The 27826-nt window shown below is 57.4% G+C and overlaps 10 protein-coding genes across 10 annotated transcripts; 7 read left to right on the top strand and 3 right to left on the bottom strand.

Moving 5' to 3' along the window:
- Positions 1–333: 333 nt before the first annotated feature.
- On the top strand, positions 334–7646 carry DL89DRAFT_263898 (uncharacterized protein). Its single transcript, XM_040886020.1, is given in 21 exon segments — positions 334–479; positions 571–585; positions 616–647; positions 681–698; positions 729–931; positions 953–1045; positions 1085–1264; positions 1295–1476; positions 1510–1545; positions 1579–1652; positions 1686–2239; positions 2270–2368; positions 2408–2433; positions 2461–2595; positions 2617–4827; positions 4865–5769; positions 5825–5836; positions 5862–6464; positions 6506–6608; positions 6628–7269; positions 7298–7646. 21 exon segments carry the CDS (start codon positions 451–453, stop codon positions 7509–7511), a joined length of 6366 nt encoding a protein of 2121 aa, XP_040747100.1. The 5' UTR covers positions 334–450; the 3' UTR covers positions 7512–7646.
- DL89DRAFT_6019 (uncharacterized protein) lies at positions 7412–8388 on the top strand. Its single transcript, XM_040891856.1, has one exon. The coding sequence runs from the start codon at positions 7704–7706 to the stop codon at positions 8220–8222; it is 519 nt and encodes a 172-aa protein (XP_040747099.1). The 5' UTR covers positions 7412–7703; the 3' UTR covers positions 8223–8388.
- A 2403-nt stretch (positions 8389–10791) lies between these two features.
- On the top strand, positions 10792–15548 carry DL89DRAFT_253807 (BP28CT-domain-containing protein; the record flags this gene model as incomplete). Its single annotated transcript, XM_040885213.1, has 11 exons — positions 10792–11296; positions 11331–11988; positions 12068–12585; positions 12628–12764; positions 12847–13148; positions 13213–13300; positions 13347–13651; positions 13707–14156; positions 14340–14832; positions 14870–15207; positions 15260–15548. 11 exons carry the CDS (start codon positions 10792–10794, stop codon positions 15546–15548), a joined length of 4083 nt encoding a protein of 1360 aa, XP_040747098.1.
- Positions 15549–15651: 103 nt separating this feature from the next.
- DL89DRAFT_289577 (Rab5-interacting) lies at positions 15652–16014 on the top strand (the record flags this gene model as incomplete). The annotated part of the gene is made up of 1 exon (XM_040889970.1): positions 15652–16014. The coding sequence occupies one exon, from the start codon at positions 15652–15654 to the stop codon at positions 16012–16014; it is 363 nt and encodes a 120-aa protein (XP_040747097.1).
- A 209-nt stretch (positions 16015–16223) lies between these two features.
- DL89DRAFT_289576 (uncharacterized protein) lies at positions 16224–17438 on the top strand (the record flags this gene model as incomplete). The annotated part of the gene is made up of 3 exons (XM_040889969.1): positions 16224–16643; positions 16919–16971; positions 17060–17438. The coding sequence occupies 3 exons, from the start codon at positions 16224–16226 to the stop codon at positions 17436–17438; spliced, it is 852 nt and encodes a 283-aa protein (XP_040747096.1).
- Positions 17439–18717: 1279 nt separating this feature from the next.
- DL89DRAFT_201509 (SET domain-containing protein) lies at positions 18718–19311 on the top strand (the record flags this gene model as incomplete). The annotated part of the gene is made up of 1 exon (XM_040883982.1): positions 18718–19311. A coding segment is annotated over one exon (594 nt), but the record flags the coding sequence as incomplete, so codon positions are not given.
- Positions 19312–21620: 2309 nt separating this feature from the next.
- DL89DRAFT_5576 (P-loop containing nucleoside triphosphate hydrolase protein) lies at positions 21621–22536 on the bottom strand. The gene has a single exon (XM_040891807.1). It carries the CDS (start codon positions 22490–22492, stop codon positions 21707–21709), a length of 786 nt encoding a protein of 261 aa, XP_040747094.1. The 5' UTR covers positions 22493–22536; the 3' UTR covers positions 21621–21706.
- Positions 22537–22883: 347 nt separating this feature from the next.
- DL89DRAFT_5428 (uncharacterized protein) lies at positions 22884–23477 on the bottom strand. The gene has a single exon (XM_040891791.1). It carries the CDS (start codon positions 23394–23396, stop codon positions 22935–22937), a length of 462 nt encoding a protein of 153 aa, XP_040747093.1. The 5' UTR covers positions 23397–23477; the 3' UTR covers positions 22884–22934.
- A 1481-nt stretch (positions 23478–24958) lies between these two features.
- Positions 24959–26462, bottom strand: DL89DRAFT_263896 (uncharacterized protein). Its single transcript, XM_040886019.1, has 3 exons — positions 26250–26462; positions 26002–26184; positions 24959–25834 (listed from the first exon to the last, which is right to left on the bottom strand). The coding sequence occupies exons 1-3, from the start codon at positions 26367–26369 to the stop codon at positions 25178–25180; spliced, it is 960 nt and encodes a 319-aa protein (XP_040747092.1). The 5' UTR covers positions 26370–26462; the 3' UTR covers positions 24959–25177.
- A 908-nt stretch (positions 26463–27370) lies between these two features.
- On the top strand, positions 27371–27811 carry DL89DRAFT_206720 (SET domain-containing protein; the record flags this gene model as incomplete). Its single annotated transcript, XM_040884100.1, has 1 exon — positions 27371–27811. A coding segment is annotated over one exon (441 nt), but the record flags the coding sequence as incomplete, so codon positions are not given.
- Between the last annotated feature and the right edge of the window lie 15 nt (positions 27812–27826).

The following is a 27826-nucleotide window of genomic DNA, read 5'->3' as shown; positions in this document are numbered from 1 at the left end:
CGGATGTCAGCACAGCGCAAGCAGCACGCATGCGATCCACAGCTTTAGCTGGGGCTCTGTGTGGCGGGCCGACAGAATCCCGGGCTCAGTCTCTGCTATCACTGTGTTGCCTTTAGTTCCTAAGTATACAGCTCCCAGTGTCCTATGTTTTGTGCTGGCTTTGGTTTTGGTACATCTTTCACATATGCTTGCGAGCACTCATCCAAGGGGTTAATACCATCAACTCGATGTCAGCAGGAAGATTAAATCAAATTAATATCCGCTAGCTTTTTGTTTTTTTCTTGAGGTCTCGCGTCTGAGGAATTTACGTAGCTCGCCTTTCAATTTTGCAGACACCTCGCCTTTTCCTCCGTTTAAATCTTGTGTATTGATTCTATATTCCCTCACCGCTCAAACTTATTTCCACAAAACACATTTTATAGTACATATTCGAACAAGTGACTTGCTCCAATGAATGTGTCACTCCTGGAATTGAAAAAGTAAGTACGGAAACAAATGGGGGGGTCGACAATGCTGAAATCAAAACATTCCAAGCAGCCTTATTCTAATTGAGGTCACTTGTTCACATAGGAGTGCAAACACGACGTGGGTGCCGGAGACGTTCTCTAACCTCAGCAAGCTCCTTGGGGAGTGTGCCGAGCTTAAGGGTGAGTCACCTCTGCTCGAGAAATTGGTCACAGACGTGAAAGACCTGCTGGGTGACCTTGCCTTCCCGCTCGCGTACCCAGGAAAGAGCTCGCAGCACCGCGCCGCGCTTGAGAAGGGGACGCCAACCATCAATGGAGAGGAGTTCAAAGTCAGCCAGGACTTCATTACGGAGGCAAAGAAGCTGTCAGATTTTTTGGACCTTGACGAGGGCCTGGCATCGGCGCTGATCAACGCTGGCAAGGAATACGAGCACCGGTTTGAGCTCCCTGCACCCGAGTCTGCGGTTGTCATTTACTTTAACGAGCGCGAAGCCAAGCTCCTGAGCATCCAGCGCTTCATCCAGGTCTCTGCAAACCACACATTGCCTGAGAGCTACGTGCAAAAGCTACTGGAGCTTGTAACGTACATGCTGGCAGCGACCCCCACAACGGGCGAGAAGATGTTTGTTGAGCGCATCTTTGACACGCTTAATGAGCTGAAGGCTACACAGGAGAAGGTCACAGCGATACTGGACGGCCCGACGGCCGATGTCCCCTACCAGCACGACATTGTCGAGTTTGTGAAAGTTAAGCTCGGCGAGGAGCGCAAGCAGATGGCGACAATTCTCCTGGAGATTGTATTTAACCACCGTGTTGGTCGGCCAGAGATGATGATGCTGGCAAAGTGGCTTCGTACTAGCGACGTCGAGGACCCGGTGACGCTTCGTCTGACGGTGGCGCTGCTGTCCACGCTGACATCGTTCTCGAACAAATTCGACCCAACTAATGTCGACTTGGTGCTGAAGACTAAGGTTGAGGACCTGGCCTTGCATCCGGAGTTTGTGACAGAGTTCAACGCAGAGATTCTCGACCAGCCGTGGAGTGACGACGGAATGAAGGGCATGGTGTGGCTTCAGTGGTCGCTTCTTGTCTTGTTCGCGCTTAAGACCAGCCCCGGATTCAACGAAATCATCGGCTATCGCGAGGATCGCGTCGAGAGGATCGCAGAGCAGGCTGTCCAGATGGGTGCCTATCGCTTTGCTGTCGACTATTTGCTAGGCTACCGCATTTCCGGCGACCTTGAGTACGAGCTATCGGCTGAGTTCGATGTGCTCCTGCGCCAGCACAACCCACTGCCAGCTACCTTAGAGATCGACGAGCCGCGGAAGCGGTACCCGCACTTCACCGATATCCCAGTCGATGTGCAGGTTCAGATTGAGCAGAAGCTGGAAGACACACTTGCAGCCTTCATCAGCCGCATGTCCAGTCTCATTCGCCGCATGCGCTACAACGAGGAGGACGCCATCTACCAGGCAAAGCAGGCTGAGCAGGAGCGCGCAGCTCTGGAGGAGAAGCGGAAGAGGGAGTTGCAGGAGCAGCAGATCCGGCACCAGCAGCAGCTGCTCCACGGCGACTACCGGCAGGGCCACAGGCTTAACATCAATGCTGCACTAGAGGAGCCGTTGCCCGAAATTCCGCAGCCTCGTCGCGACACAGAGGCGCTGTTTCTGTGGGTCACTGTGCTGTTCAACGACCGCCCTGACGCTGGTCTTCGTTTCTGGGGCTACCGGGGTGGCAAGCAGCTGGACCTTACCGACCGTCTGGTCGTGTTTGTGCGCTGGGGGTCTGACTTCCGCGAGCAGGGCATGATCCGCAGCTACTTCCACATGCTTTCTGCCATTGCCTGTGGCCAACAGGCTAGCACATTTGCCTACGACTTTTTGAGCTGCTCAGACAGCTCTGTGATGGCTCCGAGCCGCTCCCATGTCGCCTCGAACCAGGCACCGCTCTGCTCGTGGCCTGCGCTGTTTGGAGCGCTCGAGTTCTACGCTAGCAACATGCGCAAGAGCGGCCCTGATGCCGCGGCTACACCGCCATCGATCCCTGATGCCGAGATTGAGCTTTTGCGTGCATTCCTGCGTCTTTGTCGCACCGTTGTGCGCTACTCGATCTCTGCGCGCACGACCCTGTATGAGAACCAGCAGTTCAGCGCGATTCTGAATATGTTCAATCTGCTGGGTTGCATCGTGCCGGTGTCGCTGAAGGCCAGCCTGCTCAACACGATCTCTGCGTTCTGCCAGCTTGACGACGACTTTGAATTCGATGACGAGGCCCACGCTGCAAACGTGCGCCAGGCGGTCAACAAGATTGCGTGCAGCACCTGGACTGTACTTGAGCAGAGCCAGATGCTGAAGACTACCAGCGATTTGGAGGCGCTTCGGCAGGCTCGCCCGGCTGGAACTCAGCCGGTGCCTACACCAAAGAAGCCGATGCATGCATTGACGGTTGGTCGGACCAACAGCAGCGGCCTGTACAGCCAGAAGGAGGCCGGGATTGTCTACGAGGTTGAGGAGATTGAGTCGGTTGTAGAGACGTACCCCGAGATGCGTGCCTTTGTCCGTCTCATTGTCACGCTCATCCACATGTCGAGCAATGCTCCGGCTCTGTCAGATATGGAGCATGACCCGGTGCTGTACTCGTCGCCGTCGCCGACGATTCCAGCTAACCTCGGCGAGACGTACCGTATCCCAGGAGTCGGGCCATTTATCGGATTTGTGTTGGATCATTCGTTCCTGAAGGCAGACCAGCGGGTGTATCGCAATCCGGAGGAAAAGTGGAGTGTCTACGCGCTCTCGCTTGATGCTATCGAGCGCAGTCTTGCCACGATGAACCTCAGTACCTTTGCCTCGGATCCGAATGCGACGGTGGCTAACGGAGAGAGCCAGGTGTCGATGCTGCGGGCCTTGGTTACGCATCCAGGATTCGAAATTGCCGTCCGCATCCTCTGCGGCTCGAAGCTTCTCGACAGCCTTCTTCAGATCCTAGATGTAGGCGTTGACGCGCTCAACAGCGCTACTGGCGATATGGCAGATTCAATTGGGTTCTCCGTCTTGACCACCCTGCGCATTCTGCTGCGCATCCAGCGCATCCAGGACACGCTGCTGCACAAGGCGGTCCCGGCCCTGGTCGAGTCCACCGATAGCCTCGGCTTCCCCCTCAACCTGCCCCGCTCCCTTACCACGCTTGAGCAGCTGCTGCTTACTCGCCGCACGTCTGTGGTGCAGATCGTCACGTACATCAACTGCGTCGTCTCGGCTGATGTCTGCCTGGCATCGGTCAAGATTCTGCGCAACTTGTCGGACTCGAGCGTCTTCAGTGGCATTGACGACAGCGTAACGCGCGGCAACAGCCTGCTTACCCTGAACCGGCTCGTGAGCATGATTGACAGCAGCGAGGAAAGCGTTCGAATTCTCCATGGATTCATCAACTGCCTGGAAAACGAGGGTACGTCGGCTGCGGAGTCGACGTCTGGCGCGCTGGTTGAGGAAGCTGCCAAGGGATTCACCAGCGGGCTCGATGACCAGCGGCTGACCACGGCCGCGCAGTCGATCCGCATCGCCATCATTGACCTGCTGCTTGCGAACCTGTCGCCCTCGAAGCCTGCGCCGACCATTGCTCACTGGCTACTGGGCTTTGATATGAGGAAGCCAGCGTCGGTGGATCTGCCCAAGGCGTCGGAGCGTGTGACGTGCCTTAGCTCGATCCTGAATCTGATGCGCGCGAGCGCCACTCCAGATGCAGATGCTGCTAACCCCGATGCATTCGATGCTGACTCGTCTGCGCTGCTCCAGAGCCGCCCGCGTCTGGCTGAGCGGTGCTACCACTTGGTGTACCATCTGTGCTCGGACCCAGTTACAAGTGAGATGACCATTCGCTTCCTCCGTTCGCAAGATGAGTTCTTCTATAGCCAGCTAACCAGCATCCCGGCTACCATTGTGCCTAGCCTGCAGGACGCCAGTCTGCAGCAGCTCTTCCCGCAGGCTGGCGCTGGCAACAGCAGCTCGGGCATCGACCCTAGCCTGTACAGCCCAATTAGCGTCTACGCCCAGATGCACGCGCGTGCCTGGTTCTGGCGCAGCACGGCGCTTGACCTGCACACACTTGTGCTCCAAAAGTCGTCAGAGGACGCCAAGCGCATGATCGAGTGGCTCGTCGGCGATGTGGGCCAGTCGTCGGATGGCGCTCAGAGCGACGCCAACTTTGGTATCAACGCAGGCCAGGGGAGCCAGACGTTCCTCAACTCGCGTATGCGTCTTATGGCTCTGTTCGAGTCCCTCCGCCAGGCGTACCGCGACTCGTCGTACTCTCTGCGCCACCAGCGTCGCCTCGCCGAGAGAAAGTATCTGTCGATGGCGAGCTCGTTGGCGATGGATGCGGATGACGACATGGCAGGGCAGTCGCAGCGGGTCGTATGGCTCCGGAGCCGACTGTGCAAATCGCGTTGCCTCCGATGCAGCCCTGCTGAATGTAGATATCAACTCGTGCCGCGTATCCAACGAGCGCGGGTGCGTCGTGTTCGATCTCCACGCGCTGGTCGTCCTGCTGCGCAAGTCGCAGTCGATCCTCGAGTCGAGTGGCCAGATCAGCTCTACTGGAGCTCGCGATGGCGTGTATATGGCGATTCGCCGGCTGGTGATCCATTGCTACTTTGCGAACCAGGAGTGCGAGCTGTATGCGGCGTATGCCAGTGCCCTGTTTGGCTGGAAGGATATTGCCGAGGTTATTGTCACGTCGGCCTGGGACAGGATTGAGCGCGGTGGACGTGTCGGCCGTGAGCTGACAGCGTTCCAGCTGCTCAAGAGCCTTGTTCAGGTCTTGTCGGAGAACGATCCTGTCTACAAGTCCGGCAACAGTGGCTTGTCGTCGTCGGCCAGCAGCTGGTGGATCGAGGCGCCTACGAGTGAGCACGAAGCCCGGCATGCGGAGCTGCTCAGCGCGCTCTCGCCGACTCTTGCTCTGTTCACTGAGAAGCTTTCGTTCGAGTGGACCCGCTCTGGTACTCTGGCGCGAGCGTCGCTGGCAATGAGCAAGCCTGGTGTCGCTGGCCAGTCACGCCCGGCACCTGCGGCAGCTGATAGCCAGCTCCCGATCGAGCCGCTGCTTGATGTCTGGAAGCAGCTGGTTGCGGCAGCCCTGACGCCCGCGGCGCAGTCGTCGCTGCCTCTGCGTGGCAACGTGTATGCGTCGATGCTGCACTTCCTCAGCGGTGTGCGTAAGCTGGCGGCTGCCGAGGCCAAGGCTGATGGCAGCGAGGCCAGTGCTTCACCAGGCAAGCTCATTGCTACTCCGTCGGCGGACCAAGGTGCGTACCAAGAGCAAGCTTGTTACTGGGACCCTCGATGTCCTGACCGATTCAGCGCTGGGAGACCGTCTGCTGGAGTCAGGCCTGCGCAGATGCTGCTGATGCCTCGGACGCGTGGAAGACAGTTGCATTTAGCCTGCTCGACTCGCTGGCGTCGCTGTTTTACATCGAGTCGCGTCCCAACCGGGTGGTCATGTACCTTGCGCGCAAGAACTACTTTGCGTCCTACATTGGAGCGATTCTGCGGCGCGAGGACCAGGCACTGCAGGCTACGCTCCAGGCCGAGCCGGCGTCGCTGAATCCTCTGTATATCTATGAGGCAAAGCTGGCGTTCTTCATGCGGCTGGCTCTGCGCCAGGACGGTGCTGAGAAGCTTATCGAGAATGGGATCCTGGATGTGCTTACCGACTGCAGCTTCCTGGACATGAAGCCCAGTATCGGCGGCGACTCCGCAAAGTCGGGCTTTGGCGACTCGCTGATGCCTGCGCGCTCTGAGCGGTACCACCAGCTTCTGATGCCGGCGCTCAATCTGGTGCTGCTGCTGGTTACCAAGATTGGCCGCGACAACCTGCCCATGTGGACGAAGGCGGCCCGCTTTGTGTCGCAGCACTTTAGCGTGCTTGAAGCTATTCTGAAGGAGGCGACGGCCACATCCCAGCCGCTCACCATTGCGCTGCTGACTGAAGTCAAGGCTAGTCACAGCCACTGGTCTCATATCTGGCCCGCCAGCGCGCAGTCATTGAGCGTGAGATCGCGCAGGCGGGTTCTGGACACGTTGGCATCAGCACCCTGCACCTGTCGATCCTGGCTCTGCTGCCCAAGTTTGCCACAAGCAACGAGTGGACCCGCCGTCTGCAGACAACAAATGAAGTCGAAGCGTGCCCAGGCACAAATTCCGGCGTCGGTGTTTGATGACGAGGCCAGGGACTCGGCAGCCGCTACACTCGGTGAGTCGCTGCTGACAGACATCCAGCACACGGTCTTTGGCCAGCAGGCGTCGGAGCTGGTTGACTCAGTAGTCCGCAATGTGATGACGTACGCCCAGTCGGTTACTGAGCGACCGCTGGCACCCCAGACAGCAACTACTGCGCGGCCGTTCCGCCCAGCGTTTGCATGGCCGGTTGAGCACGACCGGGAGTCGGACTACACCCCGTCGGTGGCCACACTGATTGCGTTTGTGCGTCGCTCGCTGGCGCAGGTCGAGCGCGGGCGCAAGGCGCGGGACGACAAGCTGCGGCTCTCGAAGAACACCAGCGCAATGCCGACGTCCGACCTTCGCAAGATCGTCGCAGCATCGCCGTATGTGCAGCTTCCCGAGGAGCTGGGCTTGCCGCAGATGCGGGCAGTAGCATCGGCCCTGCTTGCGCAGCAGGGCCAGCGGATCGGCAGCAGCCTGAGCCTTCTGGCCACGACGCTCGAGCAGGCGCTGGTGCTGATGTGGCGGCATCTGGTGTATTTCACCAACTCGGCTGCGGCTGCGGCCAACGACGGCAGCGCCGTGTATGCCTCGAGCTATGCACGCCAGCAGCCGGCTGCCGACGCAGATGAACATGCCGACGCTGCAGGAGCAGGACATGCTGCGTGCTGCGGCGTCAATCCAGCTGCCGCCTCTGCTGAGCCAGCTGTCCGAGTTCAAGCTCACCGAGCAGGAGCTGGTGGCGGCCAGTGGGCACAACACCTTCATCCAGATGCTGGTGCGCAACATGCGGGACTTGATCCTGCGCGACGGCTCGGCGGTCTGAGATCCGGGGATCAAATCTACTATTTTTCTCTTTTTCCGGGTATTCAATTTCAAAAAATTTCGCCTCTTTGGTAGTTTCTTTTTCAAACTACAGCCAGCTTCTTTGGCATTCTCTACTCCCAATTTTCACTCTCTCATACACACAAACCAAACATGGCATCAAATTCAAAGGCGGCTGACTTTATGAACCTGCATGAGAGCGAGGAGAGCGACGCGGGGTCTGAGTCCGAGGCAGAGCAGGGACGGACCAGCGCGATCCGGTCTCGCCAGGCCTATGGCGGATCAAGCGACAGCGATGCCAGCGACGAAGAAGACACCAACAGCACAAATGTCGAAGAACGCGAGGCGGCAGGATGCCGAGACGAAGGATACAGCGAGTAAGGAGGAGTCTGAGGACGACTACTTTATCGGCGATGATGCTGGGGAGGACAATGAGGATGGAGAGCCTGCTGCGGAGGACTCCAAAAAGAGAAAGGAGCGGCTGCTCTCGGAGAAGGACATCGAGGCTGCGCGGCTGGCGGAGAAGCGCTCCGGAGTCATCTACATGTCGCGGGTGCCGCCGTTCATGAAGCCGGCCAAAGTGCGGCACCTTTTGTCGAAATACGGCGAGATCGGGCGCATATACCTTGCCAGAGGAGGACGAGAAGCGGCGGACGCGGCGGATCAAAAGCGGCGGCAACCGCAAGCGCCAGTTCGTCGAAGGGTGGATTGAGTTCAAGAACAAGAAATACGCCAAGGCTGTTGCACAGATGCTGAACAACACGCAGGTAGGCGGCAAGAAGCACGGGTTCTACCATGACGACCTATGGAATTTAAAGTACCTAAGCAAGTTCAAGTGGCGCCATTTGACCGAGCAGCTGGCTAACGAGAAGGCGTCCAAGGCCCAGAGGCTGGAGAACGAAGGTCAACCAGTCGCGTCGCGAGCTTCGAGGCGTACTTGAAGACTGTCGATCAGTCGAAGAAGCTGAGCAGCATCAAGGCCAAGCGCGAAGCGAAGCTTCAGAAGGGCGAGGCGGTCAAGCCGATGGAGGATCTGGCCCGCAATGTGCGGCAGAGAGATGTCATGGTCCGCGGGAAGGCTGCCGACGACAATGGCGATGAGGGCAGCGGACGCAAGCGGCGCCGCACCGAGGGATCGCTGGGGAACGTGCTCAGCAGCATCTTCTGATGATCTGGCGATTAATCTGGCCTCTGATCAAAATCTTTTTTTTTTTGCTCTCAAACGTATGCAGCTGCCTTGTGGACTAGCGCCAGCTCCATTTTCTTCCTACGACTTTTCACTATAACTACTTATTCAAAATGGCGACTTCTTTGGCTAGTCAGCTTCAAAAGATGCGCGCGGTCGATCGCGCCATCACCACGGAGAAGGCACAGCGGATCCGGGCGTCGTTCCTGTTCGAGGGCGGACAGGCAGCCAACATCGACAACCAGACGGTGTTTGACATTGGGCGCGACGGGACTCAAGCGAGCTGCGCCAGGTCAGCCGGCGCTTCGACGTCTATGCGACCACGCTGTTTTCAGAGGCCGTCAAGGACCTTGATCGCGTGCTGCAAACCTAAGGAGGAGAACAAGAAGCTGGACAAGAGCATCCGGTCGTTCCTGTTCCTGCTGGCGCCGCACTTTCTGACCAAGCCAGCTGGCAAGGCTCTGGAGTGGTTGATCCGGCGGTTCCGCATCCAAGAGTTCAACGCCAAGGATATCCTTGCGGCGTTCTTCCCGTACCACGAGACGAAGGCGTTCCTGACGCTGCTGACTATTATTACATTCGATACGAGCGACATGGATCTGTTTGGGTTCTTGGTGACGCAGCGCAAGGCGCGTCCGGCTGCTGGATCGGGCAACGCTGATGGCGCAGTGCCTGCGCGACCGCAGCCTGATGGCGTTTATCTGCAACGGCGTGTTTGATGCCACCCGCAAGGGCTTCGATTACCCTGGGCTGCACTCGTTCTACGCGATGCTGATGTCGCAGTACATTGGCCAGCTGCCGGTTGTCGAGAACAGCGCCGTGCAGTTTGTGCTGCCGTATGTGGTCGACGGCATTGACTTTGCCAGCAAGGATGCGCAGCTTGCAGCGTACCTGGTGCTGGGCTCGCTTGCGTCGCGTGTTACATTCGACGCTGAGGCGCTGGAGAAGACGCTGTGTGCGGTTGCGCAGAGCCCGAAGGACGTCAAGGCGATGACCATGTGCCTGATCCAGCTGATGCAGACCCAGGTAACAGCAATCGACAGTCTGCTGTCGCCGCGCTTCCTGACTCTGTTGTCCGCACATAGGGACTTTGCGCGCGTGCTCGGCGCTCTGGCGGTGGCGTTTGACATCGAGCTGTTCATGCAGCCGTTGGTTGCTTCGCTGGCGCACTATTCGTTTGAAGATACGGCTGTGTCGGCGTTCTTGTCCGGAGCTCATTCCTGCGCTGCCGTCGCGGATTGCCCCTCTGCTGTGCGAGAGGCTGGTGAAGGAGCTCCTTGAGCGCGATGGCGAGTCGGAAAATGCCATGGGGATTCTTGATCTGCTGCAGCTGCGCTACCAGCAGCAGCTGGAGGACGCAATTGGTGCTGCATCGAACGCGGTCAGCCAGCATAGCCGCCTGGGCGAGCAGCAGAAGGAGGCCATGCACAAGAAGCTGTACAGCCTCAAGATGCGCAGCGGTGCTGGCAAGTCTGGCGTCAGCGGGGTGTTGCCTCTGAAGGAGACTGCGACGACCCTGTTCCTCAGCATGAACCACGCTGACTCGGGCATCCGTCTGGTTGCGGCCAAGGCTCTCAGCGATATTGTCTCGGGCAAGAACACGGAGTTTTCGCTGCCTGCAGAGGACGCGAGCAGCCTGATTCTCGAGCGCCTGGATCAGGAGGATGACGAGCGTGTGCTGGGCTGTCGTCCTGTCGCTGCCCCTGACTGATTATATTGCCGCTCCTCAGCTAGGTATCCGCGCTGTCGGCACTGATCGAGAGCGACCGGGTCCCGCTTGCCGGTCTTTCGGACAAGATTGTTGGCCACATTCTGTCGGTCGACACATCGTCTGACTGCACAGCTTTATACCGCTGTGGTCACAGCAGTGTTCCCGTACCTGATCTGCGTCAGGGACACAGCAGTCCATTACCAAGTCAGCTGGTCTCGATCCTGCCTTCCAGCGCTGTACGGCAAGCAGAAGAACGGATGGCTGGCGTCCGCTTGCCAAGACCAAGAAGCTGTCTGTCGATGAGGCCGAGTACAATGCGACGCGTGGTCGATGTGCTTGCCACCGCTCTGGTCAAGAGCTGGAGCGAGATTGCTGAGGACCAGAATGGGCTCTGGGCCACGCAGCTTGGCTCAAGGCAATGCTGCGGCGCGCACTGCAGCCTTGGCCATTGGTGCCCAGGCAGTCACGATTCTGGCAGCCAAGGGCAAGGTCGACGAGTGTGTTATGGCGGCAGCATCTGTGATCAAGCCTCTGCTGGCCACCATGGCAACCGAGACCAGCGCGAAGGCAGTCAAGCTTGACGATGATCTGCTGCTCAGCGCTACGTCGAGCCAGGGCTGGACCAACCTGCTGCTTGGCCTGGCGACTGATAAGAGCGTGACTGGCGCTAGTGTCAGAGTCGCTATTGGTGCGCTTTCCGTGATTCTGTCGGTGCTGCCAGAGCTGGTCAAGCTCGCTCCTCACGGATGGATTGGCGCTTCCCCAGCTGCTGCTGATAGCCCGGAGGCCCGGTACCGCGAGTTCCTACGCACCACGTTCATTGCAGTGGTGTCGCGGCCCAGCGACCTCACCGGATGCCGACGGTATCCTGATCGGCCGCATGTTGAACGTGTGCATGGGATCCGACTGGGCGCAGTTCCTAGCATCGCAGTGGCTGTCCGACATCAACGCTGTTGCCCGTTCGCGCTGCCTGCTCTCGTTCCAGGCCCTTGTCAAGCACGCTGCGTCAGGAAAGCCCAATGCTGTCAATGACTACCAGACGGTGCTGCCGTCTCTTCTTGTCGCCCTACTTGATGACGACGCAGGTGTGCGCGGAGCTGCTGCCGCTTGCATCCAGGCGCTCAAGTCAGTGTACCCTGCGAGCAAGGGCAAAAAGGCACATCGCAAGAGCAAGGGCGACAATGCTGAGGCTGAGCAGGACATCTACATGTATGACGAGTTCTACGGCCCCACGTCCGATAGGCTGCAGTACTTGCCGCTGGACGTTGCGGCAATGTTTGTGCACCAGCTGGCATCGCAGTCTGATGTACTGGCCGAGGACGCGTATGCAGTCAAGCACCAGTTGGCTGCGATTCTGAACAAGGGCCATGTCGGAGGCGATGCCTCTGTGGCGAAGCTCAACACCAAGGCGCGCGAAAGCGTTGTTGCGTTCCTGCTTGCCCACGTCACTGCTGCTGATGGTGTTCTGGCGCAGTTCCAGATCAGCCTTCTGGAGTCTGATGGGTCTGGCTACGTCGCCGCTGTTTGTGTCGCAGCTGTTCCCGCTGATTGTCAGCCATGCCAAGAGCCTGGAGAGCGCGGGTATGCCGGCCACCGGCAGTGTCGAGGATCAGCTCACGCACTCGCTGTTCGCGGCGGTCTTCTCTCCATCCAATGCCAGTGTTATTGCAGGTGGCTCTGACAAGCACTTTAATGCTTTGCTCAAGTTCGTCAAGGGCGTGACCAAGATCCCCAGCTCCAAGTTTGCGGACTGGAGCGCGGAGCTGCGCGCCAAGGCGTATCTGCAGCAGGTCTCGTTCGAGTGCCTGACAGCCGACTTTGTTGCGTCGTTGGGATCGCAGCAGGCCCTGGCTGGCATCACCCAGTGTCTGTTTGACGTGGCGACGCTGGGCAACTCGTACTTTGTGCCGGGGGCTACCAAGGCCACGCTGCGCGATCTGTTCAGCAAGGTGCCGCTTGACCCGGCCACTGTCGCGGAGAGCCTGGCTGCTATTGCTGGCAAGATTTCGCAGGACGACAGCGATGGAGCCCGTTCGGGCAAGCGTGCGCGCGGATCGCAAGCCAAGTCGCCGGTGGATGTGACTGCCGGAGCTGTCAACGCTTCTCGAGTATGTGCAGTGCTCGGCGCTGCTGTCAGCGAATCCGATCCTGGCCCCTGCTCTGTTCTCGCTGCTGTCGGTGTTTGTGTCGGATCTGTCGACCCCTGCTAGTACCGATGAGGGCTCGGCCGAATCGCTGGCGGCTCCAGGCCTAAGGAGCTTGTGTCGATCGACTACCTGAAGCAGCTGGTGCTGACGATGCTGACGCGTATCTTTGACGAGGCGAACAAGGCGGGAGCGCTCATCGAAGAGAGCGTCGTGCGTGTGGACGTGATTGTGCAGTCGATCCGGACGTCGAGCAGCCCACAGACGCACAACCAGACGCTTCTTCTGCTGGCAGCCGTCGCTGTTCAGCACCCGCAGGCCGGTGCTTCACCACGTGATGGCTATCTTTACGTTCATGGGTGCCAATGTGCTGCGTCAGGACGACGAGTACAGCTTCCGTGTCATCCACCAGACACTGGAGAAGGTGATTCCGCCGCTGGTCAAGGCAAAGCCCGGCGAGCAGGCTATCAGCAAGCGCGAGGAGGTTGCCCTGGCGGGTCCGATCCTGCGCGTGTTTGTTGATACCCTGTCGCATATCCCGCGTCACCGGCGTATGGCCTTGTTTACGTCGCTTGTCAAGAGTCTGGGCGTCAAGACGTACGCGATCTGCGGTATGCTCGCTACTGCTGGAGAAGAATGCGGCGCGTCTGCTGAAGAGCAGCAAGGGTGAGGGCTCGTCGATCGACGACCAGGAGGACATCTACTCGTTCACGCTGTCGCTGGTGCACGAGTTTGATGCTTTGCAGCAGGTGGCAAGTGCCGAGATGCTGCTGTACGATCTGATCCTGCTGCCAGCCGAGAAGGAGGCCACCTGCTGACGACAGCGAGCTGGAGTCGGCGGCTGCTGAGCTGTACATCGACCTGCCGCGTATGAATAGCAAGCAGCTGCGCACGTACCGTCTGGTTGTGCTGGACTTTGTACACAAGCTGCTCACCAGCCAGCAGTTCCGGAGCAAGTACCGCGCTACCGACATCACGCCCGAGGTCAGCCAGCAGCTGTCGTCGGCGGTGTCGACCGTGCTGGAGCTGATCACCAAGATGGCCACGCAGTACGGGACAGCTGACGCAGCAGCAGCGCCTGACGACGCAGGCATCGGACCGTGCGTGGAAGCAGTCGATCCACATTGCGTACAACGTGATCGACGACATCAACAGCCTGATGGACCGCCGGTCGTTTGTCCAGACCGTCGCCAAGCTCCTGGCCCAGAGCGACTACAAGATCCGGCGCAAGGTGCTGGCGCTGGCCCACAAGCGCATCGAGGCATTCGATACGCGTCTGTACGAGGCCGACGCCAAGCCGATCGACGACATGCTGGAGCTGGTGGGCTCGGTAATGGAAATTGTCGACGAGAAGACCGAGGACTCGGCCGAGGGCTTCAGCCAGAAGGAGTTTGTGGCGAACAAGCAGGCGGCGCTTCTGTGCGTGGCAGCCGCGGCCAGACGGCTTGGCTCGCTGCGGCCGGTGGTGTTCACCAAGCTGGTCAAGCGCGTGTCTGGGCCTGAGAGCCTGGATTCGCCGTACCCCGTTGTCGTGTCGGCGGCGCTGGTCACCGTAGCGGTGCTGTGCAGCGAGCTTGGATCGCGCCTGATTCCAAGCCTGCCGATGTTTTTGCCGTCGATCCTCAAGCACATGCACTCGGTTGACTGGCAACTACCGCAAGGCGTCGGCTGATGACGTTGCCGTGCTTCCTGAGCGCCCTGGGCGCCATGGAGACTGTGGTTGAGAACATGTCGGCCTTCCTGGTGCCGTCGCTGGCGCCGCTGTTCAACTGTCTGCTCAACCCGGAGCTGCGTGCCTGTGGTCGAGGATAAGGCTGGCGAGTCCGACGACGAGTCCGAGGGCACTGCGCTTGACTCGCTGCACTCGCAGGTACTGGCCAAGGTGGATGTGCTGCTTACGGCTCTGGCCAAGAACATCCCGACGCGGCAGCTGCTGCCAGCGCAGTTTGCCTTCTATCAGAAGGAGGCGTGCAAGCAGGGGCCGGCGGTCATCGTGCCGTTTGTGCAGTTCGTGGGCAAGACCGGCGGTTCGGTCCAGCGCACGCAGCTGCTGCAGTTCTACAAGCCGCTGTTCAAGTTCTTCCTGTCGGTGTTTGATCTTGCGCGTAACCCCAGCATCCCAGTCATCGAGGCTCGTGCCATCGAGGACACGACGCTGGATGCGTTCATGCGGTTCGTGGTCAAGCTCAGCGAGAATCTGTTCAAGCCCCTGTTCCTGTCGTTTGTTGACTGGGCCACGACCGATCCGCTCCTTCTGTCGGCGCCGACGCCTGCACTGTGGGTCAGCAAGACCAGCAGCACGAACTGGCTCCGAGCAGTTTGCCAGCGAGGCGCGCCTGCGCGTGTTCTTCCGCGTGCTGAACGTGCTGTTCGACAAGCTCAAGTCCATCATCACGCCCTACTACAGCTCGGTTATTGATGTTGCCATCGCGCAGCTCACGCGGTTCGGCGTCGAGGCCGACAGCGTCGAGATGCAGGACCGCGAGGACCGCGAGGAGAAGCCTGTGCCGAGCATGCTGTGGCAGGCAATTGTGCGCTCGGTGTACCAGAGCGCGCTGCACGATACCAGCGACTTCTGGACCGAGGACACGTTCAACAAGGTGTGCAAGCCGCTGGTTGCGCAGCTTGGCAACACCAAGGTGGCCGAGGGCGACGCGTATCGACGTGCATGTTGCGCGGATACGCGAGTTCATTGCGCCCGCTATCAGCCAGCTGGCGGTCGCTGTCAGCAATGACGCGATGTGGAAGCGCATCAACATGGACGTGATGATGAAGTCCAGGGCCGATGCGCCGGCTGTGCGTGTCGGCGCGCTGATTGTGCAGCAGGCGTTCTACGACAAGCTCGGCGAGGAGTTCCTGATCCTGCTGCCCGAGACCATCCCGTATCTGGCGGAGCTTCTGGAGGACGACGACCACCGTGTCGAGCGGGCTACCCAGGAGACCATCAAGACCATCGAGTCGTATCTGGGCGAGTCTCTGCAGTCGTACCTGCGCTAAGTATAAAACCACTGATTTTCTTTTTTGGAGAGCACGCTCTGCATTCCCTTTTTCTCCTTTTTCGAATTGAATTTCACTCTGATTTTTCCTCTCTACATTTGTAATGAGCGCTCGCACGGAAAAATCCAAGGAGCCTGCACCCAAATTGAGCATCTGGCAGAAGGCATTGCTGCGGGATGAGGAGTGGCAGAAGGACGAGCTGCGGACCCTCGTGTTCTGGATCGTGTTCGGGTTCTCGGTCGTCCTGGGTGTGTTCTACGGCCTGCTGTCGCTGCGCGGGCTGCCGTGTCTGATCGGATATTTCATCGGCTCGGTGGCGGTGCCGACAATCTACTGGACAAACTACCTGGGTGTGGACGACGAGGACTTTGGCGGCAAGATGGAAGTGCTGGGCGATAGCATTGGCGCTGGGTTTGCTTCGTTCACGCTCACGTGGATCGGCGTTTACACGGCAATGCAGTCGTAATGTGAGACGGTTCTAGGCCCGCATCCGTAGGCAAAAGGTACACAGGCTGTGGCACCACACGCCCTCTTAGATGCTCCATCGCCCCCTCGGTGTCGGCTGGGGCCTGGCTGTATACTGGGCCGCGCGGTTAGTGTGGGAGAAGGCTCTCTTGCCTCTCTTTCGTCCAACGACAAAAAGTTTTTAATACAGCACATCCTTTCCATCCACATATGACTGGGCTCGCAGCAATCTCAGTGACAGTTACCGACGGCATTGGCAACGGCGACATCTTGTCCTCATCGATGCGCCGGATGGTCGATATTACTGGCAGCAAAGAATCGGCGACCGTCACAATGATCTGCACTGTGGACGACAAGACCGAGACCCTATCGGGCGAGATCTCAGGAGACCGGTACCAGAAGGACGTGGTCGAACAGACCGAAGCGCTAATGCGGCTGCCGCGGCAGTCCGATGCCAGCTCGACCGACGTGTGGGGCGCCGACATGTCGATTCTCCTGATTCTGTCAGGCCAGGTTGCATGGGCGAACGCTGTGCAGAAGACCGCGCCCGAAGGCACTGCCGTGCCGGAGGAGGCAAGGGCTCAATTTAAGCAGATCGCGGACACGCTGCTGAAGGCAGGCAGCGACGCAGTCCATGTGCAATAAAAATTTTACCCACGGGCTTCGTGCCAACACAGGCTTTTTTTCTGGGCTGGACATGTGACGTCAAGAGAAACTCGCAATCACGCAATCCCTTTTTTGCAGTGGGTCTTGGCGATGCACAGGGAGGGTATAAATTGCTGGTGTTTGGCGATGCCCTCATCCTCTCGTCCTTTAACTCATTCCCGAATTTTCTTCTTCACCAGTAGTATACACCAGCGCTTTCACCTTTGCAATTATGAGCGACGACCTTCACATCACCGTAGTGGACTATGTCTCAGGGACTTGGTGTTCCTGGCATCATGCCCCCCAAGCTTCGGTACGTAACATAGCCAACAAACGAAAGCGCGCACAATTCAAACAAGAATACATGGCTACGACTAACAAGCAGCACTATACCTCTGTAGCAGCACAACCGAGATCTCTGGAACTCCTGCCGGCGCCAAGTTCACGCAGAAGCTCTTCAACGGACAGCCGGTCGAGTCCGTCACCAAGTCCGGCGAGCTGGTCGGCGACTCTCTCACCACCGTGTTTGCCCTTGTCGATGAGTTGCAGCAGCTGCCGACACCTGAGCAGCCCGGGCTGGGCGACGTGTTTGGCGAGAACAAGGTGGTGCTGGTGCGCAAGGGCCGGAGCGTGCTGTGGGGGTACAACCCCAGCGCGGGCTGTGGCGCCGGGCCAGATAGCCGGGGCTGTGCCCCGGTGTTTGCACTGAGCACCGACCACATGAGCAAGTTCAAGAGAATCGTCGATGGCATCCTCCAGGCGACTAGCGATAGCTTCTAGGGTGTATTAAATCAAACAGATTTTGTGGTCCATAAACCAGCTGCTGCTGGCTGCGGCACGATGATGAATTCAGCCCCTCTTGGCATTTTTCCCTCGCCCAACAGCGCTTCCGACCTCTCATTTTCCACAACATGTCTGAGAAACCGCCGTGCCAAGCCGAAGCCTGCAGGCTCCAGGACTGCCTGTGGCGAAGCGACTTTCAGGAATCGCGCTGCATGGACGCCTGTGCGCAGACTCGAGAAATGCTGCAATGAACTGCTTGCCAAGGGCGGGACGTCCCGGTGCTGCCCAAGCAAGCCCATGCACAAGACCAGCCAGAGCAGCGCCAGCCCCCAACAATAAGCCAACTAGGAATGAAATAAATCAGCGTTGTTCGCAAAACTGAGCATGTTCCAAGTCTATCGCTGCCCGAGGGAAACAGAACAGGTCCAGCGAGCCAAGAGGCTGGAGGTCTGGCTGACAGGCGCAACGCGTCACCTCTGGCTCATCCTGCAACATAGACCCAGGAGCTGGAAAAACGGATCCGAGATGATCAAACAAAAAATTATTTGCTGTGACGAAAAATGCGTTATTTTTTCTTGTGTATACCGAACACAACAGCTTTATTTCATCGAATCCTTTTTTCGCTTCTTGTTTCTTCTCAATTCCCGCTCTGTTCTCTGTCCTTGTTATTTCCAGCACGCGGTTCAGTGGCAATTTAACTTTATATCTGCAGACAGGATAGTCAAAGGGGAAGAGGACCCTCTCGTTTTTACACGGCTATAACATACAGAAAGACGGCCGGCGTATTACCTTCGTATTCTATGGAGCTTGGAGGCAGCGGAGGGGCTTCGAATTTGGCCAGGTACCGTATACCATGTTTGGCTGCAGAGCTGCTACAACCGGCAGTGCTCCAGCAAGCAGAGAACCCCACGTACACACTCCCAAATGCTGGCGCTAATTTAAGGCTCTGTTGCAAATGTGCTGGTGTGTCGCTTGTAGATCTGATTCAGGACGGCCCATTGTTCAGCCCCATGCATATACCGAGCCCGCAAGTCCACGCACACCTACACCGCCGCCATCATCATCACTACTGACTGTGGCGCCGGCTATGGACGGACACACACGGATTGCAGAGTCGCCAGGCGGCAAGGACGCGCAGGATGACGGCAGCGACGACAACTCAGACCTGACCGGAGTTGATGTAACGGCACGAGCGCTGCGGCAGTTTGAGGTTATTGACAAGAACGTGCTTGTTCGTGTGACAACAGACGGCACAAAGCACGAGGAGTCGATCCCTTGCCACTGCCACTACAACCCATCGCGCGACGCGCGGACGCAGGCATGCGGCGAAAACTCGGACTGCATCAACCGGCTTGTACAGATGGAGTGCAACCCATTGACATGTCCATGCGGCAGCTACTGCCTGAACCGACGGTTCCAGAAAAGACAGTACGCAGAGGTGCGGCTGATTGACGCCGGCCGCAAGGGCTTTGGGATGCAGGCGCTGACGGATCTGGAGAGCGGCCAGTTTGTGATGGAGTACATGGGCGAAATTGTGTCCACTGCACAGTTCCGGAAGCGCGCTCGCGTGTACCAGCAGGAAGGCATTCGGCACCAGTATTTCATGAGTATCGGGAACAACAAGATCATCGATGCGACGCGCAAGGGCTCGATTGCGCGGTTCATCAACCATAGCTGCGGCCCAAACTGCGTGCTGCAGAAGTGGATGGTTGCTGGTGCTATTCGCATGGGCATTTTTGCCGAGCGGCCGATCAAGCGCGGCGAGGAGATCACGTTCGACTACAAGTTTGAGCGTATGGCTGGTGCAGAGCCGCAGCCCTGCTACTGCGGGGCGCCTGAATGCAAAGGAATTATTGGTGTGGCCAAGGAACGGCGCCGCAAGCATGTGCAGGTTGCGGAAGAAACAGACGTGGATATCGAGGAGGATGGCGACGACGCTGCTGAAATTGATGAGGAAATTGATGACCTCACGGTCACCAAGCGACAGCGCGACGATATCCGGCGAAGGCACGCGGCTATGGACGATGACGACTATGGCAGCGGCAGCAACCGCGACGATTTCTCAGAGTCGGACAACTCTGACGACCCTGACGCCGCATACGGCATCCGTCAGCAGCGGCGTGGCCGGAGGAAAGGGCTGACATCGCCAGAGCAGGTGCTGAAGTTTGTGCAGATCATGCACCAGTCGGCCGGCGAAACCCGCATCATTGGCATTCTGATCGGTAAGCTGATGGAGACCAGCGACCGACGGCTGCTCAAGTCGCTTGTTGGGCTACAGGCGCTCGGGATCCTGCGCTCCTGGCTACAGGATTACAAGGACGACGACGTAATGCTGATCAAGATCCTCCAGTGTATTGACCACTTGCCCATATCGACGCGCAACTCGATTGAGGAGAGCAGGCTCGAGGACGCAGTAGCGCCGCTGTGCTCGTTTAGCGACGAAAACGTGGCCAGCATAGCGGCAAAGCTGACAGAGCGGTGGAAGACGCTGCGGGTGGTGTTCAAGATCCCAAAGAAGAGCCGCAAGGAGTCTGCCAACGTCACGCCCTCAGCATCGGTGCGGGAGAGCCCTAATCGCACAAACAGCACGCCGCCCGTGGTCAGCCATGCAGAGAATGCCAGCACCTAACTCACCTGCACATCCAGTCGAGTAGCTCTGGCTGGTACCAGCAGGCAGCAGGCAGCTCTGTATCAGCCTCTGCCCGCATGCGGTCGGCGTCGCCTGCGCCACACGACTCGGGGATACATGGGCACTCGACAGGTCCACACTCGGTGGCCGCCAATGGCTGGGGTGCCCGGCCAGCATTTGGCTTCCGCATGCACTCGCCAGCCGGGGGTGCCAGCAGATTCAGCAGATCGCCTGGCCGCTCTGGCCCGTCGCCATACTCAAGCGGGTTCCGGCCACGGTACGGCAGCAGCTTTCACACATCTAGATCACGGTCTCCGCTTGGGTTCAGACGAGCCGCCTCTTACTCACGGTTCTCAAGGAATGCCAACAGCTGGCAGCGACTACCAGACGTATCCGCCGCATGCGGCACGCGGGTCCCAGCAGCAGCAACCGTTTAACGCACGAGCATCGTCACCCGGATCCATGGCCAACGATACCCAGCCTGCAGTAGCAGTGGGCTCGAGTACTAAGGTGCAGTCTGCTGGCGGCAAGGCGCTGGCGCCTGGGTGGCGCACTGCATATACAGCGGATGGCACGCCATATTATTACCACGAGACAACTAAGAAGACGCAGTGGGAAGCGCCGTTAGCCGAGCCTGATCGCGCAATAGCCGCAACTGACGAGCCTGATCGGGCACTGCCATTGGCAGCTACGGCTGCTGTTGCGCCTGAGCCTATGGCTGCGCAGCCTATGGACCAGTTGCGAGCTTTGTCGGCTGCTGGAGATGCCACGGTGCCGATGGCTGGGATCAGCGACTCGCGCATGCCGGTGGAGAGCGGCCGCTGGCCCCCAGCAGCCGTGCGGCGCCAGCTAGCAGGGGTTTCACCAGTGTAGCTGTGACATCGGCCGTGGGTGTGCCCATGGCAGCGTCGGGCGCAGCAACACCAGCAGCTGTACAGGAGGAGAAGGTCGACGGGTTCTCAAAGTCGCGCGTTGACGAGATCATCGAGCGCACCATGCGGCTGGGCAATCCGTCGTCGTCCACAGCATCGCTGCCCCAGCTCCCTGGTTCCACAGCTTCGAATGGCGCTGGATCTATGCAGCAGCTGGTGACGCCCGATACTGACGGAGAGCCCAGCGGATCCGCCGTGCACCAGTCCAAATCGCTAGCAGGGCTCATCGTCGCTGCGGAAACATTCGACGCCCAGCAGCTTGAGTGGATCACCATCGACAGGGCCCGGCGGCCCAGCGCGCCGCGAGAAGCTGGAGAAGAAAGCTACAGCTGAACTGGCAGCGTATGTGGTGCGGCAGATGAACAAGTACAAGTCGCAGATGGGCCACGACGAGTTCAAGCACGAAGCACGCAAGATCACCAAGATCCTCATGGAGAAGGAGCGCAAGTTGCCTGGCTTCGACCCCATGAAGCTGATCGGGCTGTCGGCGCACAAGAAGGCCAAGGTCAAGCAGTTTGTCAGCGAGTACATGGTGAGGCTGGTGGGCCGCCGCGTTTCATCGCTGGGGAGTGCTGCTGGCAGCCCTGCCGGACCGGCTGCTGGCCAGACGCCGCCAGGCCCACCGTTCACCCCAGCCAACAACTAAAGCCTTTTCTCTGCTCTTCATTTTTGAAAGAAAAAAAACACTGTGAATAAGCCGGAAACTATGACAGAGCCTCGCCGATCCAGCTCTCAACGTACGTGACGCCGCCCAGGTCGTGGCCCTGCACCAGCACGCACTCGTTGAACTGGACGTCGTTCTGTATGTCGTCGAACGAGAACTTTTTGCCGTCATAGCCCAGGAAATCGCCTGCCCGCGCATCGTCCTCGGCCGTGTCGCCCAGGGCATCCAGAGCAGCCTGACGCGATCCCCTCAGGTTGTCAATCTCGTCCTCCAGCAGCTTCCGCACACGAGTGTTGGTCAGGGCTGCCATCTCATCCTGCTTGTTGCACACCACAAGCACAGGCGTCTCCAGCTCCTGCACCTTGCTGTTCGCCAGAACCTCGTACAGCTGCTCCGCAGTCTCTCTGACGTTGTCGGCGACCGCCACGCTGTCCACCACAAACACCACGCCCCTTGCACCTGCCAGCTGTGCATCCCGGTCGAACAAAAACTTTTGGTGGCCCGGCACATCAACCAGAAACGCCCTCGTCGAGTCAACCGTCACCTCGCTGGCATTCACAGCCATCGACGTTTGCGTCGGCTGCTGCTTCTTGTACTTTAGCTGCGTGTAGAGCGCGGTTTTGCCGGCTCCCATAGGGCCTGTGAGAACGATCGTGTTCCGTTTCTTTTGTGAAGCTGCCATGCCCAAGGCGCTTTGATTGCTGAGCGCATTTGAGCGCTGCTGAAGGACGTAGAACCCGACAAGACCCAGCACTGCCACAGCGAGCGTGAGCACCAGTGCGAGTGTCCCGAAATTGCTCGAAGCGTCAGGGGTTGCGTCGGCCATCTGCAAGAAAAATTGAAACAATAATGAGGAATGCTTGAAGAAAGAAGAGAATAGAAGCAATTCCAATCGTCATTGAACCAGTCCGGCGGCTTGGCAGCGCTACTGGGCAAAATCACCGTATCGCCAGATCGGATTGAGGCTGGGTAGCTTTGGGACAAGGCACAGATCCAGCGACCAGGTCCATGGATCCGCACCGCTGGGACCTCAAGGGTAGCTGGGCCGCCACCTTGCCAGAACTCCAGCTACAGTTCTGCTTGGGTCTGTGGCAATGCAATGCAATCAGCCCAGCGGCCATCTCTTGCAGCTCTTCTCAGCCAAATGCACTGTCCACGTCACCCAATGACATGTCACTCCACATTCTAAAACATATTCATCAGCCACAGGCACCTATGAACACGCCATGCACCAGCATTTATTGGCAGCTGAAAAAACAACGCACAGCTCATTCCTTGCCCTGCTTCTTCTTTACCGGTGCTATCTTCCTCATAGACTTGAAATCTTTAAGCCGGTTCCCTTGCTCATTTGTCTTCTTTATGTGCCAAATGTTGATCGCTTCGAGAATCAGCCTGTCTACCGTCGATGTAGTTTTCAAAGGCATTTTGTACACACCGGTGAGCACATCTAAAACTGTTGCCCCTTCTTCAAGCATAGCATCAAACATGTCCATATACTCTACAAGAATATCTTGGTATTTATCCAGATCCTCCTGATCAGCGCACTGTAGCTTCTTAGCATCACGAGCATAGACGCGGTTAATATCCATTTGCTTCCTTGTGGGCAGCGAAATGTTTATTCCAGGAATATTTTTCGGGCGGGAGGACTTGTCAGGGAGTGTAAAGCTAAATCCTGACGATGACGAGCCAAGAGGTGATGGGCTCGAGGTGTTGGAAGGTTGGTCAGCCATATCGTGTTCTATGGACGGTTAATGCAGACAGGAAACGCCAAGCAAGTACTGCAGAGTTGGATATGTGAGTACAAATGGACAGCTCAAACAGTCTACTGCAAGTAAAGATAAAGTAGTGAACCGTGCAGAGAAGCAAAGAAGTTGAAGCGGAGAATAGCGGTCTAGTAGTGAAAATAAAGAGCAGCAGAGAGCTGCGCAGAATGCAAGCGCTTTTTATAACCGCGAGACAGAGAGAGCCAATTGTGGTGTGGCGCAGGAGGTGAATGAAAACGCAAACAAGCTAGTGATCGCCTGGTTACCTTGGGAGGCGAAGAGGCTGGAACCCAGGTGTGCATGTGGAAAATCATGACTGATGAAGAACTCCGATTCCAGCTAGCAAGAGAGCGGTGGGACTGGGCTTTGGGCGGTGAGACACTGTGTTTCTGCAAGCAGCACACAGATGCTGAATATGTCCATTTAATGGCAGACATTCATGCACACAGGTGCTCAAGTTGCTATAGCCGTCAGCAGACAGTATATTGCATGCCTATTTTCAGTTGTTAGCAGCTGCTAGTGCCAGCAGGTGCCTCTTTGTAGGCTTGAACGAAGGCATACCTTTCAAGGCTGCACTGGTGTACAATGCGCTTATCAATTCCGTAAGTAACAAAGAAATGGCGGTCACTTTGGGCACAAAAGCACTGGATGAGGGACAAGCCAGCATATGTCGATGCACAATCTCATCCCAGCAAATGGATCGGGTCCAAGTGCATTGAAATAGGTCCAACCTGCTCGGAAGCTGGGTAGTTCCCTTGGAATCAGGGCGTCAAAAGCGAAGTTTTGTGAGCAAACTTGATCAGTGCTCTAGCAAATGTACTTGGCATATTTAGATCTGGTGCCAAGGGAATAGACAAGAGAACGATCATTTCTAGGATATGTCAATGGTCCCGAAATTCAAGCTGGCAAATATACCACAGGGAGTTTGGTTTTAGTGCAGGGTGCTTGAAACAGGTGTGCTGTTCACAGTAGAAACGGCCTTTTCTTGATAATGGCGAGCATGTCTTTGAGCTTGATGCACACGCCACAAATCTCAAGCCGCTGAATCGAAGGATCAGTATTGTCGAGTCCTGCCCTAACATCTTTCGAAATCGCAACAGCGGATGCCGAATCTTTAGAGTAAGCGACAACCTACGGCCAAGCTGAAGGGAGGTGTCCACTACGCGCGTGGTCGACTGTTACCCGCCCTCATACAGAATCGCGGCCACTTCCAGGGCAGGATAGGGCTGGTGGTCACATTGAAGCTGAGCCGGATGTGCTGGAGGGTCTTGTTGCTCCTATGAAGTAAAAGCCTGTGGACAAAGCTGGGGCTGGAGTCGCAGCACAAATGTTTAAGTTTGGTGAGCATTGCGCTGTTTGGGAGGATGTTGGTAAGGGGACATCCAGTGAAGTTCAAAGGTGACAGCAGCAACGGAGCAAAAAACATAGCCATGCAGACCTGTCGATTAGAAGTCCTTTGATAGACCGGGAAAGGTGACAGGCCATAATAGTTGCTGGCAAAGTGAATAGACGGTCACTATTGCACACCACGACAGCATTGTATAAAGACGCCCTGAGAGGGGGTGGGAGAATTCGTGCCAGACGCACAGAGTGTGGTGGCGGTAGCGAGGCTCTCCAAGGATGGCGTTTTAAAGATGGGATGGTAGGATATGATCCGCAATACAGGATACAGATGTGAGATGTGATTTGAAAGCAGCAGAAGCCACCAATCGCATATCACAACTATTTGGTAAGGGCTCATGCTTTTGTCAATTCAACGGCGCTATCTCAATAAACATAAACGCAGTGAGCTGCGGGTCCAGCACCACCAGGCCCATCGGCGCAAAGAACGACTCATTCTCCTGTGCAATAAACCTCGAGATCCGGTCAATGGTCTTGCGGAAATGCGGCTTGATTATGAGTGTCGACAGATACAGCGTTGCAAATGCCAGGCATCCTTCCAGCACATTCCTTAGCGTCGCGCCCTCGGCCTCAGCCAGCATGCCATTGATTCTGCGCACAAACCGCTTAAATCTCTGCTCATCGATCCTGCCCTGCAGCTGCACAGGCACGTCCAACGAAAACTGCCGCATGTCGCCTGTCGAATAGTCGCGCTCAATCCGAATCCGCTGTGTCTGCGCAAACTCCACCGCATTACTTGAGGCGCTATCTGTGTTTCCTAGTCCGTAGGTCTTTTTCACGCCTTCATCATCCGCCCGCTGCTGCAGCGGATGTTGCTGGTGCTGGTTCTGATGCTGTTGGTTCTGATGCTGCTGGTTCTGATGCTGCTGGTGCTGCTGCTGGTGCTGCTGTGATGGGCCACCCAGCACCATAATACTCTGCGGCCTTGGCTGCGTTGGTGTGGCTATCAGTGTCGGAGTTGGTGTCGCCTGCCTCGGCTGCTGTGCATTGGCAGTCCCTGACGACTGCCCATCGGAATGATATCGAGTCGCGTGGCGACGAGTCCCGTACATAAGCACGTGCAGGCGCTGCCACCTTATCCAGCGCCACTATTGACGAGCGCTTCGATTCCGTGTCTCTGTCTTGCCTGCTGCGTGTATACACGGCCCGGTTCGACTGCATTGATGTCCACCTGAGTCGTGCTCGAATAAAACAAAGGCATGGCGCTGTCTGTGCCTTGCTGGTACATCGACGACTGGTTTGACTTCACCGATGCCCCACTGCTTTCGTTGTACCGCCGCTGCTGGCTCTGCAAATGCAAGGCACGCACGCTGGTACCGCTCAGGACGCGTGGTAGAGATGTAGGCTGGGTCTGCTGTGTTGTTGTGGTGGTGCTTGCAGGCGAAGGGAGTTGTTCCGGCGCTGCTTAGGACCACTGACAGTCGGCGGTGTGTCGGTTTTGTGACTCTCGTTGCTGTTGCGTAGCGGATATCCCGAGTCTGTGCTCTGTCCGAAATTTTCAAACGACCACTGCTCCGACGCGCTGTCAATGTTGGACATTATGAAATTAGACGAGTTACAGAAAATAAAGACGAAGAAAGGGAAACAAGACTTGGAATTACGGCTATAGTGGACAGGAAAATAAAGAGGGACTGAAGAGTGCGCGCTGCAAGGAGGTTCGCTTTCTAGGCTTGCAAGCAAATAGAGGATCGCTGTTCTCGTCTCAGACGCTGATATTATTGCATAAAGATGAATCGGCAACAACAAGCGCTCATCGAGCAAAAATGACCAGCTCATTTCCGAGTTGCCGTTATTTTCAACGGTCGATAGCAGGTGCAGCGGCAGACAATCATCCGCACCAACGACAACAACAGGGCGGGAGTGGAGAACAGCAAAATAGCCTGGGTCAATGAAGATACATACGGTCCTTGTTGTCTGTGAATCCGGGTTTCCATAGTTGTCGCAGTCCCGCCACCGAGCGTCATCAGCGAGTCCTACCAGAGATAAATATTGCTGTCGCTCGTCTAGCCACACTGTCCAAAATACCAACTCTCAAACCACACAAGCCACCCCCATGTCCAGATCACCGACGCCCACATACGAGGATGAGATCGACTACGAGGTTGAACAGATCCTCGACGACAGGATCGAGGACTCGAAGCACATGTACCTGATTAAATGGAAGGGATACGCCGACGAGTACAACACCTGGGAGCCCGAGGAGAACACTGACTGCCCCGATATCCTGGCCAAGTACTACGAGTCGAAGGCAAGCAAGCTGACGTACAAGGACTACCGCATCGGCTTCAACCTCTCGCAAATCCTCCCGGTACCTGCCATCCACCGTGTAACTGTGCTTAACGCTGTCGACCAGGACCGGTTCCCGACCGATTTCACGTACACAGACTCGTATGTGTACGGCAAGGATGTGGTGCAGCCGTCAACCGTCAATTTCCCATGCGCGTGTACAGGTCCAAAGTGCTCGGCTTTATGCGGATGCATGCACGGGAACGCATACTACGACGAGAACGGGCTGCTATTGCCTGACTATAATGGCGCGAATCTACGAGTGCTCGTACATGTGCAAGTGCTCGAAGGACTGCCCAAACCGTGCCATCCAGCGCGGCAGCAACCTGAAGCTGACCATCTTCCGCACGACGAGGAAGGGCTGGGGAGTATGCACCGAGCAGCCGATCCGCCGTGGCCAGTACATCTGCAGGTACACAGGTGAGCTACTGACGTTCCAGGAGTCCGACACCCGCAATACCTCCGACATGACATATCTTTTCGACCTCGACAAAGAGGTGCCGATTGGCGAGCAGCCAGAATACACAATTGATGCCCGCCGCTACGGCAACGTGTCGAGGTTCTTCAACCACTCGTGCGACCCGAACCTGACTGCGTTTGCCGCGTATGTCACGCACCTGAATCCTATGATGACAGAGCTGGCGTTCTTTGCGAACTGCGATATCATGCCTGGCAAGGAGCTCACTTTTGATTACCAGCCAGTTCCAGCG

This window comes from Linderina pennispora (genome assembly GCF_002104995.1).
Source record: "Linderina pennispora strain ATCC 12442 chromosome Unknown DL89scaffold_1, whole genome shotgun sequence".
NCBI lineage: Eukaryota > Fungi > Kickxellomycota > Kickxellomycetes > Kickxellales > Kickxellaceae > Linderina > Linderina pennispora.
Note: the sequence above shows the minus strand (reverse complement) of the source record. Positions and strands in the feature narration are given on the sequence as shown.